The sequence below is a fragment of the Crinia signifera genome, chromosome 7 (genome assembly GCF_055691185.1).
Source record: "Crinia signifera chromosome 7, ASM5569118v1, whole genome shotgun sequence".
Lineage (NCBI taxonomy): Eukaryota > Metazoa > Chordata > Amphibia > Anura > Myobatrachidae > Crinia > Crinia signifera.
The window spans coordinates 62,604,196-62,621,132 of NC_139223.1; the positions used below are offsets into that span (position 1 = coordinate 62,604,196).

Here is a 16,937-nt window from a genome sequence, read left to right on the forward strand (position 1 = left end):
CTCCTTCCTGACATTTTTCTAACAGTCTGTAGGAGCTGATTGGCTGGCTGTTTATCCTTCTCCATTTTACAGTTTTCCAAACAGACCATTTGGGGGGCTGCACGTAAACTATTGTTTGTAGAATATTCGAACATTCCGTAAAAACAGCAATTTCTCAGAAGCCAATTCCATTAAACAGACAAACAAATGGGAATTTCGTCTTGTGTTCTGCCGCACGAGGCCCGCCTGCTGTGTGGCTGTAAGTTTAGTGTCTGAGGTATTTTCTCTATTTATATCCTCTGAAATATTAATGACTATATCACATGAGTCTTGTTCATCACATAAAATTACATCTCGTACTTCATAGGCAGCTGACGGATTATCAGCAGTTCATCTCTTTAATGATTCTTTTGCATTCAGAAATGATCAGCAGGCATAGAACACATGTTACTGAATGTTCCAAGAATCCTATGGCACCCTAGAAGTTGGTCGTGAGGACATGCAATATGAGGAATAATGCACTATCTGGGATCAATATTCTTAATCCCCGTACACACACATAGCGACGGGTGCCCCTTAAGCACAGATCGCTCATCTTACATGCGATGGGTTGGGATCATTTGGTCTATACTGCAGGGGTGGCCAACCCGCGGCTCTCGAACCGCATGTGGCTCTCCCCCTTGCTAAGTGTTGCTCCTGCTGCCCTCCGTCCCCCCGCTGCCGGTTCCCCGGCCCAAATCTATCTCCTTGAGGGGAAGAGAGCGCGCATTGCGCATCTCTCCTACCCCTTAGTGTGCATCATTGTGACTGGGCCGTCCGCCAATCAGAGCTCGCGGGCCAGCAGTCAATCAGGAGCCGGCCCGCGAGCTTTGATTCGTGGATGGACCAGTCACAGGGAAGTGAGGGGGGGAAGGAGACGTGCGCTGTGCTCTCCTCCCCTCCGTGACATGCAGGAGTCGGACTGCAGGGGGACACCAGACTGTCCTCTCCCCGCCCGGCAGCAGCAGCAACAACGGTGAGTGCTGCTGCTGGGAAATTATCACAGGGGGCATAACTAGCACTGTGGGGGGGCATATGTGGCATTGTGGTAACATATCTGGCACTGGGCACATAACTAGCACTGTGGGGGCATATGTGTGGCATTGTGGGGACATACCCGGCACTGGGCACATAACTAGCACTGTGGGGGGCATATGTGTGGCATTGTGGTAACATATCTGGCACTAGGGGGGGGTGGGGGGGGCAGGGGCAGGGGACTTCCAGTTTAGCAATAAGGGACTATATGGGATAGTAGCTTATTCAAGGAAGAGTCTAAGTCTGGAAAAGGACGAGCGAGTAGACCATGGGAACGACCATGGGTCTAGGGGGAGTGGGATACCTGAGATAGACTTCAGGAGCAGGGCTATCAATATTAAGCATTTTTAAGTTTGGTTTGCGTGAGAAACAAGGTCTGAAACATTGATAAATCTACCAATGCTCTACTGTGTCTTTGTATAAGGGATCCTGAGTGCTGCCTGCTGTGTATTGCATTGTTCCTTCCCTTGTGGTTGGTAACTGGAGGGCACTGGGCTCAGTCTCTCCATGGGACTAATTAATATATATATATATATATACATATATATATATATATACACATATATATATATATATATATATATATATACACATACATACATACATACATACATACAGTATATATATTCTTCTAAGGCCAGTAAGCTGCAGTAATTTAACATAGCTAATGGATTCACCATGGGCTATCCAATAAGTCCCAATAAACCACATCAGGGCAGCTGAAGTATAATCTGCAATAAGCATCCGCCAGGAACCTGTTTTTGTGCGATAGCACATGGGTCTGGGAACTTATGCCGGATCCCATTTGTTAAACCCCCGAAAACGGGTAATTTTCTGCATGATAAAAATAGGGTAAAATTGGATAGTCCGATTATACTATTCTAGCCCATTTATGCTGCGTACTGTGCTTTACAGTTTTTATGGTATATAAAATTCAGATTTTTCTATTTTTATCCATAGCGGATGCCTTCTTCAAAGCTGCCGTGAGCCTTGTCCCGGATGTCCCGAAGTCTATTAATATAGACGGGAAGATGCGTTCATCTCAGGCCTTTCTCTTGGAGTTTCTCAGTAACTTCTTCTCTTCCTTGCTGGTTGTCCCTGTGAGTCTCAGTAACTTATAATAATCATTACTTTTTTATGTTTGGCCTGTTTTATTTTAATGTTTGGTCAAACAAAAACAAAGCCACTGTGGATGGGAATTCAATTACCTGCGGTATTTTACCTTGGGCTAATTGAGCCTCCGGAGCTATACAATTAGTGGCAGCCGTGACCGCTATTATCTGGGAATTTTTTCCCCTGAGTTTCAGTAGGCTCCAGTAAGTGGGCAATAATCATGCAGCGAAAAAAATACAAGTCCGTAAAAAGTTCCAAAAAAGGGGGGGCAAATGGCCCGAGAAAAAAAGTTTGGAAAATGGGGAAAAAAATATCTTTAAAAACTTGAGTCCCCCCTCAAAGAGAAACAGAAGCTATAGGCATTATTATTACATTACTCAGTGTCCCTCACAAGAATAAAGCTACACATTTCTCAGATTCTCATCCACGACCTAGCAGTTGGTCCATCATTGGAAGAGCATGTATGCTCACATGCCCCAACAGTGCACGTTTTCCAGGTCACCCAGCAGGTGCACTCATTATTCAGGCACATTTGAAAAGATCACAGGTGGAGCTAATTATAGCACTTGTGATTCTGTGTGGAGACCTGGAAAACGTGCACTGTTGGGGGTACTTGAGGACCAGGGTTGGGAACCACTGCTCTAGAAGATAGTAGACAGAATCTGATTGAATGCCCATAGCAACATCACATGTGAAGTAGAATACACATTTTAGTAAATTTCCCCCACAGCCTGCCAAACAAAGAGTGCAGTGTGTGCACAGTGACATTCTCCTTTCAACATATGGTTTTAGCTAGCAAAATTAGACAAATTTATACACATAGGGCCTGATTCAGTCCTGTTTGCAGCCTAGCGAATAGGTAAACAATTTTTCTCATCATGACAAAATAATCTCCTAATCTTTGTCTCTTTTTCAATCTATCTCGCTTAAGCAAATGATTTGGAAAGAATATACTGCATAACCAAGATGGGGTCTAGTATCAGGTGCCCACATAATTCTGTCAAAGTTGGTTCTAAAATAAACAAACCATAAATGAAATATTTAAATGCCCTGACATTTGAGGTTAGCTGGCAGTCATCCATTTACAGCAGTGGTGTGGAACCTCAGGCCCGCGGGCCGTTTACAGTCCCCGGAGCCAGTCTTTGTGACCCGCCCGACGGCTGTACAGGGGAAATCTCGTCAGAGCTACCGACCACTTGCGAGATTTCCCCTGTATGAGACTCCCTGCACAGCCGCCGTACCACACAGACCGGCGACTCGTAAACCGCGGCAGCCGCCAGAGCATGGGACGGCTGGCACAGGACGATTTTTTTTTTTTTTTTAAATGGCCCCTGAGGCATTATGCCTCAATGCAAATGGCCCTTGGACCCCAAAAGGTTCCCCACCCCTGATTTACAGGGATTGATTAGACGCAAACTTGTGAATAAACAGGCTCAAAATGATGGCCTACAGCATATGAGAGCCTCTGGTTCCACAAAGTGTTTGCTCTGCAAATAGCAAAGCTTATTATTTATTTATTTATTTTGTTTTAATTAGAATTTGCAAGGTATCTTTGTATTGGACAGAAAATGTTATAATCCGCTGACTGTGGAGGTTAAATGGCAGTAGGAATGTTTGCCTTTAATAATTAAGAAAATGTATATTTGATAGTTGACGTATATTAAAGACCTTTATATAGACAAATTCTAGGCTGGGTGATAGGTGGAACGTGTAGGTCGGCAGGTAAAAAGCTCAACAAGTTCAAAAGGAAAATGTGGCAATGCTGGACACACAAACAGTGGACATGTTTTTTTCCCATGTTTTCCCAACCCATGCTTGATTTACAATCTACGTGGACTACGAGTAGTAACCTCCCCGAAGCGTGGTGAGTGTATAGGTTTCTATGGCTACTGGTTTCATATTAAAACTGAAAAAACTTGTGTCGACAATTGTCACATTGACTTTTTGACCATGTCGACTTTATTGTGTGTCAACTTAATGCATATTGACCTTTGGTGTCAGCCTATTTACTGTCGTCCTAAATACTGTACAGATTCTGTACCAAACCCTATATGTAGACCCAGTGATAAGGGTTGAAGCTTGGATGTACAGTAAGGGGAGTGTGTGCTCATTCACTGTACAAATGCCTTTCCTACAGGATCACCCAGAACAAGGTGTTCTGTTCCTGGTTCGAGGCCTTTTAAATGTGATTGAAGATTACACCTGGGAAGATAACAGCGATGATAAAGTCCGAATCTACACCAGCGTCCTGCATCTGCTGGCTGCCTTGAGTCAAGAAAGCTATCTGTATCATGTAGACAAAGGTATCCCATTCATATTGCGAAAGTAATCTCTTGTTGTAAATTGGCATTTCCCCAGTAGGTGTGGTCAGATTAACAAGGAGGCAGTCACCTGTGGCCATTGTAAGAGCGTCATGGCGGAGGTTTGACTACTATTGCTACTGTCTTAAAATCAGTTGTTGCTTGTCTGGATCATGGAATGTCAGATCTCTCTGAAAACAGATTGCTACTATCCACCTCATAAACAGGTCATGTTTTCCAGACAAGCTGTGGGTCTATAAAAATGTGTCCCTAATAATAAATATATCGGTGTACTCACTTAGAGATCTGGAAATCATGTACTGTTAGGTGTCCTTCAGCACCCCGATACAAGGTGAGCCCCACCCACCAACCAGCCCCAATAATAAATCAGTGCATTAATGTTTATTAAGTATTCCTCCTTCTATCCCAACCAGCTTGAAAACTAAATTATATTTAATAAATAGGCCTGTTTGCATCAACGATAAATTAATAGCATTCACATTTCATAAATGAACTTACAACCAAATTGGCCCTCACATTTAATTAATAATGCATTTCATAAATAGATCTGTAAGCTCCCAATGAAGTACAATATAAAGTTCCAAAAAAACAACAACAATTGACTGAATGGACCACAAGGGTCAAAACAGGCTAAAGCTGCCCATACACGGTCCGTTTAACGGATCCGTTTGGGACTTAAACAGTACACATCGGATCGGATCACATCCCTTGTGCATGCAGTGTGCATGCACTGCGATCCGATGCGATGTGTACCTAGTACAAAAAGTATGTGCAGCAAATACTTTTTGTACCGTACTATGTGATGCGCGGGCGCGCGCATCGCATAGTACAGAACGGAGCCGGTCCACAACGGACCGTGTATGGGCTCCTTTAGGCCCTGGCGCTGTTTAGAACAGAGAAAAATAATATCCGTCAAAATAAATAAATTAAATAAAATTATATCTCCAAACTCAACTGCTGCATGTGTATAAGAGTTTGCCAAAAACTCACAGAAGTAGAGGTCAATAAAACCCAAGAAGTAGAGATCAACAAAAACAAATGATTTCAAATTGAACCCACCGCACCCAAATCTCTCTGCACATGTTACATATGCCCCACCTGTGGTGCAACATGGTTTACTTTTTCTTGCTTCTTTGCTTTGCTTACAAACATGAATTAGGCCCTGTATATACAAAGCCAAAAAAAACCAGCCCTCTAATGGGGGTTTGAACTGGGGTCGCTCAATATGGCTGGCTTCTCAGCGGCTGCTTTTAAAAACAGGGTAGTTACTCCTGCATATACATAAAGAGAAGAGGAACAAGCAGCGCTAGAACAATATGAAAAAGAGAAGTAAAAATTGGATGGTCTTCACACAGTTTTAATAAGACCTAACATATAAAAAAGATGGGGACACCCACAGCCACCAGTAAAGCAGTATGGTTGGAGACACAAAAACAAAAATACAAACGTGACCTCTCAGGCGCACCAGTATGGTTGGAGAGTCCGTTCCTATTTGTACCCAATAGTAGATGACGGGTAAATAAGTTAATAATTACCACCCCGATTTTTATTTATCTTTTCATATTGTTCTAGCGCTGCTTGTCTCTTGTCTCTTTTTTTACTATATACAAAGCAATACATTAAAGTTGTAGCTTGAAGATTCATTATTCAGTACATGTCTGGGAGCAGGAGAACTACTAAATGTATAATAACTGAATATGTCTTCCATCATTATGTGAAGCGTCCTCCTTATTTCAGCTGTTATACAAGCAATAAAATACAATAGATGTAGCTACCTAATGATGTCACTGTTAGGAAGTCCCTATCTCCTATGTGGCAGACGCTGGCTCTGATTATTAGTTGTCAGTAAATACAGACAGCGAGTTCCTATGTTCCCAGCTCATCGGCTGTTTATACACAAGTCCTTGCACTTGGCAGGTTTTGCTAACAGCTGTTGCTTACAATTGGCATTTCTCTGAGGAACCCAAAATAAAATCCTTTGTAGTTGGCTAATCTCCCTATAACCTAATACAGCTTCGGTGTGCACTGCTAATCCCGGCTTCATGGCCATTTGGGAGCCATTGTGCTCATCTGGAAAATCCTAAATCAGCAAACAATAGATGGTTTATTTACCAATGCATAAAACAGTCAGCAAGCTGCAGTGCACTGAGATGTACACAAACACGCTGTGGTAATACAAAACATCCTGGACCAAGGGCATTTATTTCATCTAGAAAGACATGTATTAAATGCGTTGCTCGGGTTTGTTAGGAACATACTGGCTGTGTATTAATAGATGCTGTATTTAAGCTCACTTAGCCTCTTATATTACTGTGCAGTTAAAATGTTGCAGGCCTAAACATGGATTTTTCTAGGGGGAGAAGAGCGATTACTATTGTGACTATCAGAATTAGGCAGCTCACACCCCCAGGGACCTGCAGGAAGAATTCACAGTGTGCAGAAGCATAGGCAAAGCTTGGTTTAAGAAGCCCTTCCTGTGTGTCAGTCTACTGTTGTGCAGCCTGGTGCATCTCTACAGATATCAGCTGTAGAAGCTGGTGGGAGGAGCTGTCATTGGCTATAAGGTGCACTCTATTATTCCAGGGATAGGGATTTCTGTTTAGCCTTGCCCAATAGGAAGACACATGCAGTGGTGGACAGTCAATCAGTCAATACCAAAAGTTTGACATGCAAAAGGTCAACATCGACAAAAGGTCAACTAAGGAAAAGGCAGACATACTGGTTTTACAGTTTTGTGTCATTGTCGACACGGATCCCCAATTAGTATAGTGCATACCTTCGCATGGCTCGGTTTGCTTGCCATGCTTCAGGCATGGTGCCTCGCTTTGTTACTGCTGCGCTTGGGACGGGGATTTTAAAGTATTAGCAAGACCAAAAAAGCGGGAAAAGAGGTGAAAACTCATGTGCTGTAAATAAATGTTCACATGGAAAAGGAATGGGGGCTGTTCTGTGTGACTTACCAGTAGTGATCACTCTAGGGGGATTATTCAGACCTGATCGCTCTTCTGCAAATTCACAAGCTAATCAATGTGTACGTAGTGTAGCGCGCATGCACATGGCCAAACAGCGACAAAAATCAGCGATGACTTATTTTGCAATTTGACTGACAGGAAGTCAGCATTTGGGGAAGGTAAATGGATGTATTCTGAGTGTGTCAGAAAAAACGCAGAGCTGTGGAAGGGTCAGTAATACACACACTTGCAAAGACTGAGAAAATCATTAGATGACGAGTCAGTCGAGAATGGATTTGCAGATCAGCGATTTATTTGCGGCTCATTCACAGACTTGCACGGGCGGGATGTCTGGGGGGGGGGGGTGGCCATTTGATTGCAGACCTATGAAATCTCGCACAGCACAGCGATCAGGTTTGAATCTGGCCCTATGTGAGGCATATTTTAATAGTGTCTACAATTCTGTCCCCCAAAATGTAAATCTGTCCTCCTCACTGATCAGCACCCTGCACATAGAGCAGGTATATGATATTCCGTAGCACACCACATCATAATCACAAGACATGCTAAATTACAATGGATTGTCTGTACACATACATTGTGCAGAACACAAGCTGAACAAGACCTAGAAGGATGCAACATACAGTAGTCCTATAGTAGGGTAATCTAATTACAGTATGTTATGTGATATGAAGCAAGAAATACTTCTGTACTACTGCAAATGGCAAAACCTTGTCTAGATTGGGTATTTCTACTTATGCTATAAACCTATAATGTACTCCCTGTATAGGGTCCTCCAATACCGCATGCATGTAATATTGTAATAGGTAATGGAGGGTCACAGTGCTACAGTGATCCCGCTTACCGTTAATCCAGCGTCTTCCTTCCAGCGGCCATGCTGTGCCACCATTGGGGTTACTTCAGTTGGCCGATGTTTTCTCAGTGTACATCCGATGTATGGAAGTGGTGGTTTAGACATGATGATTATGGGCGTCTCTTTACAACTTCATATATTCATACAGCAACTGCATTCATTCAGCTGTGTATGCATGTGACTATATCTTTGAATCAGGACCAAAGATGGCACCAAACACCTATATTCCTGGCGCAGAGGGTGTGTGCCCCGTAACATATGGGAAGGGCAATATAGCCATTCATTGGATCTATATTAGGAGGGCAGGATAAATCAGGAGGTGTATGCTCCTAGGATTCACAATTAATTTTGTATGCAGTGGTTTAGTAACAACTAGGTTGCTTAGGCTAGGCTAGAGAATTCAAAGAAACACTAGCCATATTGTACATGTGGCCTCATGTCTGCAACCTATTGCTATGTGGTACACAACAAGCAACAGGTGATACCCAACAAGCATCTATAAATAATAATAAAAGCAATTGTGATGACCTTACTGCTTAGGATTAGGATGCTGTTGCTCTTCCCTTCTGATCGTGTGTAATGGCCGGTGGAGACGCGTTCAGAAATATTGCAGAGCTCAGAAGAGCAGAGTGGGGTCCTTCACAGTGGATGGGACTTGCATTACCAAGATACAGTACCACTCGCTTACACAATTGGTAACACACATTGTCTATCTCTTTTCACCTGTAGTTGATTCCAATGATAATCTCTATGGTGGGGACTCCAAATTCTTGGCAGAAATCAACAAGCTGTGCGACACGGTCATAGGACAGATTTTGGAGCATCTGAAAGCTCTTGGGAAGGAAAAGGTAAGTTATGTATATGTAACCTGTAATTCTTTCTAGATTTCTATGAAGCTGTCTGTGAAACTATTGTTCTTCTTACTGTACATCACAGGCTCTCAAACTCGGTCCTCAGGACCCCACACAGTGCATGTTTTCCAGGTCTCCTCACAGAATCACAAGTGAAATAATTAGTTCCACCTGTGGATCTTTTAAAATGTGTCAATGCGTAATGAACGCACCTGCAGGGTGACCTGGAAAACTTAAATTGTGTGGGGTTCTGAGGACCGAGTTTGAGAACCCCTACTGTAGATAATAGGAGAGTTCATAACCTAAAGAACCAGGCCCACTAAGTACCGCTATCCCTTGTTTCAGGTGTTCTGACTTCTGAATCATATCTCTAGACTCACAAATGTGCTATTAATATAATCTACAATACATTCTTTAGATTATGTATATTCAGTGTATCATTAACTGGTTAGGAGACGTCCTTTGACAAAATATTTAGCAGAGTTGTTGTTTTTTCCTGTCTGTTTCCCAACAATATATTAAGGAGGTACATAAGGAGCTCTGTAAATATCAATTGTTCTAATCATTGTATAAACTATTTCAGTAATTCAGTTACTATATCGATGTATCCTATTAATAATTGTGTTACTGCAAAGCGGATACATGGACACTACAGAGTGTCGGCATAAGTTGCCCACACCCATAGTAATCACTCAGCGGGAACCTCCTATAGTGACATCAGGTCCAGCGCATAGTAACTTGCAGTCTTGTTCTGTACGTCTGTGTTGGTTTTGTATAGTTTGGGCTTTGAAAACATCACTGATAATGCAGCTGTGGTGTCCGACTCACGATGACCTAATCAGATAATCAGAAACAGATTGTCCTGCAACGCCTTTGGGAGATGAATGTTACATGAACTGTGAATGATCTCCCATGTTACATAATTCCTGGTTCTCCCACTCATCGTCATTAATTCATCATACGCTGTCAAACTGATCCTATCACAACATTCGGTACATGTGTATTAGCACGGCGCCCACTACGCAACTTTCTTAGTGGGCTATTCTGCGTAGTGAAATCGCATCGCATGGCACGTTTTCGTGGCATGTGGTGAATGCGATGCGATCTCACTAGTTAATTTATTCACTGTACCCTGACCGCAGATCACATCACATCGCATTACACTCAAAATCGAATGCGATCGCATGCAATTTTCTGTGCGTTCTGATTTACCACAAAACCCCCCAGTATATGTGATGCCACAAATCCCCCAGTGTATATGTATATGTGATGAAATTGTATTTTTCACACCCCCACTATCCACGTCACCCCGAATCGTGGCGAGCAGATGCGTTACGCGTCCTCCCGACCTTTTCATACCCCCACTATCCACGTCGGCGTGGAGTTGACTTTATATAGTGTGGCGAGCCACCGAGCCCGAAGCGTGGTGAGTGGATGCGGATTAATTTACATGTACTCTGCGGCTGCTAGCCACACTAAACATCAACTCCACGCTGAAATGGATAGTGGGGGTATGAAAAAGTTGGGAGAACGTGTACCCTCGTGGGGCTCACTGTGCTCGCCATGCTTCGGGGTGACGTGGATAGTGGGGGTGTTTTAGGAACACATTCACACCTGCGATATCATACATCTGACACAGTAATGACAACATGTGTTAACGATTAACCGGAATTTACTTAATAAATAATAATTAAATATCATATTAAATAATTCAATCACATTAATCACAATAAATAATTACAATATTAACAATAAATCAAGGAAAACAACATTACCCCCTTCCCGACATTTGACGTACATGTACGTCATGGTCGGGAAGTACTTCCCGACACATGACGTACATGTACGTCATGGCTTTAAACTGTCACTGCGTCTATAGACGCGGTGACAGTTTGGAGATGTCTGCTGTCCCTGACAGCAGACATCCCCCCTCGCCGCCCAGGGGGGGCAGGGATGCCCCCCCGGTCGGCGATCGCTGCGATTGGCTGTTCAAAAGTGAACAGCCAATTGCAGCGTTTTCTGTGTTACCGGCGGCTAAGCCGCTCGGTAACACAGAGATCGGTGGTGATCGGTGCTGTTAAGTACAGCACCGATCACCACCGATCGGCAGGCCACCCTCCCACCCACCCGGCAGCCTCTCTCCCACCCGGCAGCCTCCCTCCCACCCAGCCAGCAGCCGCAGCGCCAGCCCCCCTCCCACCCCCCCGCCAGCCGCAGCACAGCATGAAATTACTGTATGAAATTACTGTATGTGGGATAAAATGAACTATATATATATATATATATTTATATATATATGTGTGTATATATATATATACACATATATATATATATATACACACACACATATATATATATATATATATATATATATATATATATATATATACAGTGATCGGTGCTGTTAAGTACAGCACCGATCACCACCGATCGCCAGCCCCCCCCCCCTCCCACCCGGCAGCCCCCCCTCCCACCCACCCGGCTGCCGCAGCGCCAGCACCCCTCCCACCCCCCCACCAGCCGCAGCGCCAGCCCCCCTCCCAAAGCTGGTGAGCAAAATGGGGTCACATGTGGGGGGGTTCCACTGTATTGGTGCTTCGGGGGTCTTGCTAATGCGACATAGCACCCACCATTCATTCCACCACCAAATATCACTCCTTCCCTTCTGAGTCTTGCCATGCACCCAACTGGTATTTTTTGGTCACATATGAGGCATTGCCGTACTCGGGAGAAATTGGGGCACAGATTTTGGGGTGCTTTGTCTCCTTCATTCCTTGCAAAAATGAAAAATTTTGAGCCAGAACTGCACCCCAAAATCTGTGCCCCAATTTTGCAGCACAGATTCTGGTTGAATGACCCCTGAAGCACCCATACAGTGGAACCCCCCCACAAGTGACCCCATTTTGCAAACTACACCCTTCAGGGAATTCATCAGGGGGTATAGTGTACATTTCAAACCCCCAGGGGTTTCACCAATTTTGATACAACTGAGCTGTGAAAATGAAAAATTTAATTTTTTCATTTTCACAGCCCAGTTGTGTCAAAATTGGTGAAACCCCTGGGGGTTTGAAATGTACACTATACCCCTAAATGAATTCCCTGAAGGGTGAAGTTTGCAAAATGGGGTCACTTGTGGGGGAGGTTCCTAACTTTTAGCATCTTATGGTGCCTAGAAACCTACATGGTGCCTAAAATATAATCTCATAAAAAGGAGGCTCCAAAATCAAGTAGGTGCTCCTTCTATTATGAAGCCTGTGGTTTGGTCAACGTGCACACTAGGGCCACATATAGGATATTTATGAAAACAAAAGAATTGGGGGAATCAATTTTTAGTCACATTTCTCTAGTAAAATGTACTGTGTTCCTTAGAAAAATGTATTAAAATTGCAAATCTGCAAAAAAAATGAAATTTTGAAATTTCACCTACACTTTGTTTTAATTCCTGTGAAACACCTAAAGGGTTAACAAACTTCCAAAATGCTGTTTTGAATACTGTGAGGGGTGCAGTTTTTGAAATGGCATCATTTATGGGGGTGTCTCACATACAAGTCCCTCAAAGTCTCATCAGAACTGAACTGGTCCCTAAAAAAATCAGTGTTTGAAATTTTCTTGAAAATTTGAGAATTTGCTATTCATATTTTAAGCCTCCTAGTGTCCAAAAAAATTAAAAGGAGGTTGAAATAATGATGGCAACATAAAGTAGACATATGGTTTATCTTAGTTATTAACTATTTTGAGTGGTATGATTATTTGTCTCACAAGCAGAAAATTTAACATTTTGCAAATTGCTAAATTTTCCATTTTTTTGCGACATTTTGGTATTTTTCACAAAAAAACACAGACTGTATCGACCCAAATTTACCACTAACTTGAAGTACAATGTGTCACGAGAAAACAATCTCAAAATCACTGGGATAAGTAAAAGCAAAAAAAAGTTATCCCCACTTAAGTGATACATGTCAGATTTGAAAAAAAGGGCTCTGTCAGGAAGGCAAAAACTGGCTGTGTCAGGAAGGGGTTAATAAGAACAAATCATGAACAAAAAAACTTCCTAAAACAGTCACTCTGCCTTAGGAAGCAGCGAAGGTGTGTGAAGGATACGCTCTAATGCTTTATCACACCCAAAGTCTTCCTCCACATGAATTCCTGCAAGTAGGACTGTAAATGTTGGCGTATTGGGCCTCTTTGGCGCTTGTTGCTCCATTTGCATGAGCCCCACAGGCGCTCAATGTTCTGTGTGTGCACACCTGTGTCCGGACACAAAGTTATACCTATGATTTACTCCAGCATATTGATATCCAGCCTGTTCCAACTGCTCGGTACTGTAGGCCCGCCAGCAATCTGAATAAATTGTTGTGCCCGTTTCGATGAACTCATTTATGGACGCCATCAGAGTGGTGGTATCCCTTTTTCGGCACCTGAGTAATGAAGCACTCACCACTTTCCCTTGAGGCAGCGTACGTCCAACATTACTTTTTCGTTTCACAAACAAACTTTCATCGACCTCCACAATCTTCCCGGGACCACCAATACGCCGCTAGGTCCACGGTGCAGGCCTCCCGCATCCAATGATTGTAGAGGACCGCAGTTTTATTAGATATCTGCAGCTGTCACTCACAATAATCAATAGATGTGAGCTCCTCTGTCCAGGAATAGTTGAATCTAATCAAGTTGAGGAAGGATAAGCGGCACCCCAGAAACCAATGCGACGCTCTTAGGCTCACCTTCTTGCGGCAGGATTTTATATGGCACCGCTGTCATATGGCACCACTGTCAAGCGCATAGGGTTCCCGTTACTGCAATTCTGCGTGAGCGGCAGCAAATTCTGAAAGCGCAGTTACGCTAAATGCGTAACAGCCACCAATATACAAGTACCATATGAACTACTGAAATCGCATTGCATCACTCGGCACTATAACGGGACATGCAATGCGATTTCAGTATGCTAGCGTACATATGCTAATTGGGCGCCGTGCTAATACACAAGTACCAAACATTCATTAAGATGTCTTTGCATTGGAAGAGTGTTATTGACATGGTGTCCTAAATCAAGACCTTTACAGCGGCGTCAGGGAGAAATGGAATCTAAAGTAGGAAAGGAGTTTTTTTAAAAGTGGCAAACATTTACTAGGCAAAGGCAACTTGGGGAGTACGCAGTTTGGCATATGATGTAACTTGGGGAATACGCAGTGTGGCATATGCTATGACTTAGGGAATATGCAGTGTGGCATATGCTGTGACTTGGGGAATATGCAGTGTTGCATATGATGTGACTTGGGGCATATGCAGTGTGGCATATGATGTGACTTGGGGCATATGCAGTGTGGCATATGATGTAACTTGGGGCTTACGCGGTGTGGCATATGATGTGACTTGGACCGTAAGCAGTGTGACATATAATGTGACTTGGGGAATACGCAGTGTGGCATATGATGTGACTTGGACCGTAAGCAGTGTGACATATAATGTGACTTAGGGAATACGCAGTGTGGCATATCTCTTGTTAAGGCTTAATACATCTGCCCCAATGTGACTTGGGGAATATGCAGTGTGGCATATGATGTGATTTAGGGCGTACGCACTGTGGCATATGAGACTTGGGGAATACGCAGTGTGTCATATAATGAGATTTTGGGGCATATGCTGTGTGGCATATGAAGTGACTTGGGGAATACGCAGTGCGGCATATGATGTGATTCAGGGAATACGCAGTGTGGCATATGATGTGACTTGGGGAATACGCAGTGTGGCATAGTTTGCGACTTGGACCGTATGCAGTGCGGCATATGATGTGACTTGGGGAATACGCAGTGTGGCATATGATGTGAATTGGGAATACACAGTGCGGCATATGATGTGACTTTTGGAATACGCAGTGCAGCATATGATGTGATTTGGGGAATACGCAGTGCGGCATATGATGTGACTCGGGGAATACGCAGTGTAGCATATGATGTGACTTGGGGAATACGCAGTGTGGCATATTTTACTACTTGGACCGTATGCAATGTGGCATATAATGTGACTTGGGAAATACGCAGTGTGGCATATGATGTGACTTTGGGAATATGCAATGTGGCATATGATGTGACTTGGGGAATACGCAGTGTGGGATATGATGTGACTTGGGAATACGCAGTGTGGCATATGATGTGACTTTTGAAATACGCAGTGCTGCATATGATGAGACTTTTGGAATATGCAGTTCGGCATATGATGTGACTTGGGGAATACGAAGTGCGGCATATGATGTGACTTGGGGAATACGCAGTGCGGCATATGATGTGACTTGGGGAATACGCAGTGCGGCATATGATGTGACTTGGGGAATATGCAGTGCGGCATATGATGTGACTTGGGGAATACGCAGTGCGGCATATGATGTGACTTGGGGAATACGCAGTGCGGCATATGATGTGACTTGGGGAATATGCAGTGCGGCATATGATGTGACTTGGGGAATACGCAGTGTGGCATATAATGGGACTTGGGGAATACGCAGTGTGACATATAATGGGACTTGGGGAATACGCAGTGTGGCATATGATGTGACTTGGGGAATACGCAGTGCGGCATATGATGTGACAATGGGAGATATATATCTCAAATGACCCGGAGACTTAGTGAAGCCTAGAGCTTCCGGGTCATTTGTTTCGCCTATTTAGAACGGTGAGCCCCAACATTTCCCTACAAGCCTAAGTTTACCCATTGTGGAGGGCAAACTCAAATCTTCCACACGTGTCATCATGATATGGTTGCTGCACCAGTTGAGGGCTGGTATACATGTCAGGAAAAGTTGTACTGTATTAGTAACAGCTGAATAATGTAACATACCCGTTGTGTTTTCTTGTTGTAGACTCTGAAGCGTCAGAGCACCCTTGCGCTGCTCTTTTTTAACAGTATTTTGGCTCACGGGGACCTGAGGAATAACAAGCTGAACCAGCTGTCTGTGAACCTGTGGAACCTGGCTCAGAAGCATGGCTTTGCTGACACAAAGACCATGGTAAGTAAAGGCATGTAGTGGAGGAGGGTTCATCTAAGAGTCCATATGATTGATGTGTATGCCCCTTGTGTATAAGCCACTGGCCATAATATCTATGCACATAAATGTTTTCAACCTTAAAGTGCTCTATAGAGCAGTGGTTCCCAAACTGTGTGCCTACGCACCCTGGGGTGCCTTGTATTGGTGGTCTAGGACAAATTCATAATAGTTTGGGCAAAGCAATAGGCAAAACCAGAGTTGGTGGCTGCCAATCATGAATTATATGGGCAAACAAAAGCTCATCTGCAACAGCGAACTTCTGCTGAGAACTTAATGGAGGGAAATTTGTGACCTATCTTCAGCTCTCAATGAACTATAAGTCCCACGTGTGTGTCAGAGGCATTCAAAACCAATTGCAATAAGTGGCGGCAGGAGGAGATAATTGCCGGCCATTGGGGATATTTACCACAGCTAATTAGATATTGGCCTTAGGCATGCTGAGCCTGAACATCCATGTTGCTAGGGCATGTTACATTTGGGATAGGCATCTACCATCACTGGGGAGCAGCAGTTGTTTCCTCCAGGTGGCATCACCATCGATGGAGAGGTCTGATGGAAAAATCCAATATCTCTTCAGAACTGCAGTCCCCATCATTTGCATGCCTAGAGCTATAGATATTACATTATTAACCAGCGGTTCTCAAACTAGGTCCTGACCCCAAAGTGGGTGGTAAACATCTCAGCATGGGGTCGCGACTCCATGTAGCTGGACATCAGGCTGACTACTTCTCT

At 43.6% G+C, this 16,937-nt stretch overlaps 1 protein-coding gene across 1 annotated transcript in view; it reads left to right on the forward strand.

The window, feature by feature from the left end:
* VPS35L (VPS35 endosomal protein sorting factor like) overlaps positions 1–16,937 on the forward strand; it is a 166,734-nt gene that overhangs the window by 147,832 nt on the left and 1,965 nt on the right. Inside the window, exons 27-30 of the mRNA XM_083153228.1 lie at positions 2,014–2,153; positions 4,304–4,469; positions 9,042–9,160; positions 16,020–16,166. Of these exons, the coding sequence (XP_083009354.1) occupies positions 2,014–2,153; positions 4,304–4,469; positions 9,042–9,160; positions 16,020–16,166 (572 nt within the window). The remainder of the gene's footprint in view (positions 1–2,013; positions 2,154–4,303; positions 4,470–9,041; positions 9,161–16,019; positions 16,167–16,937) is intronic.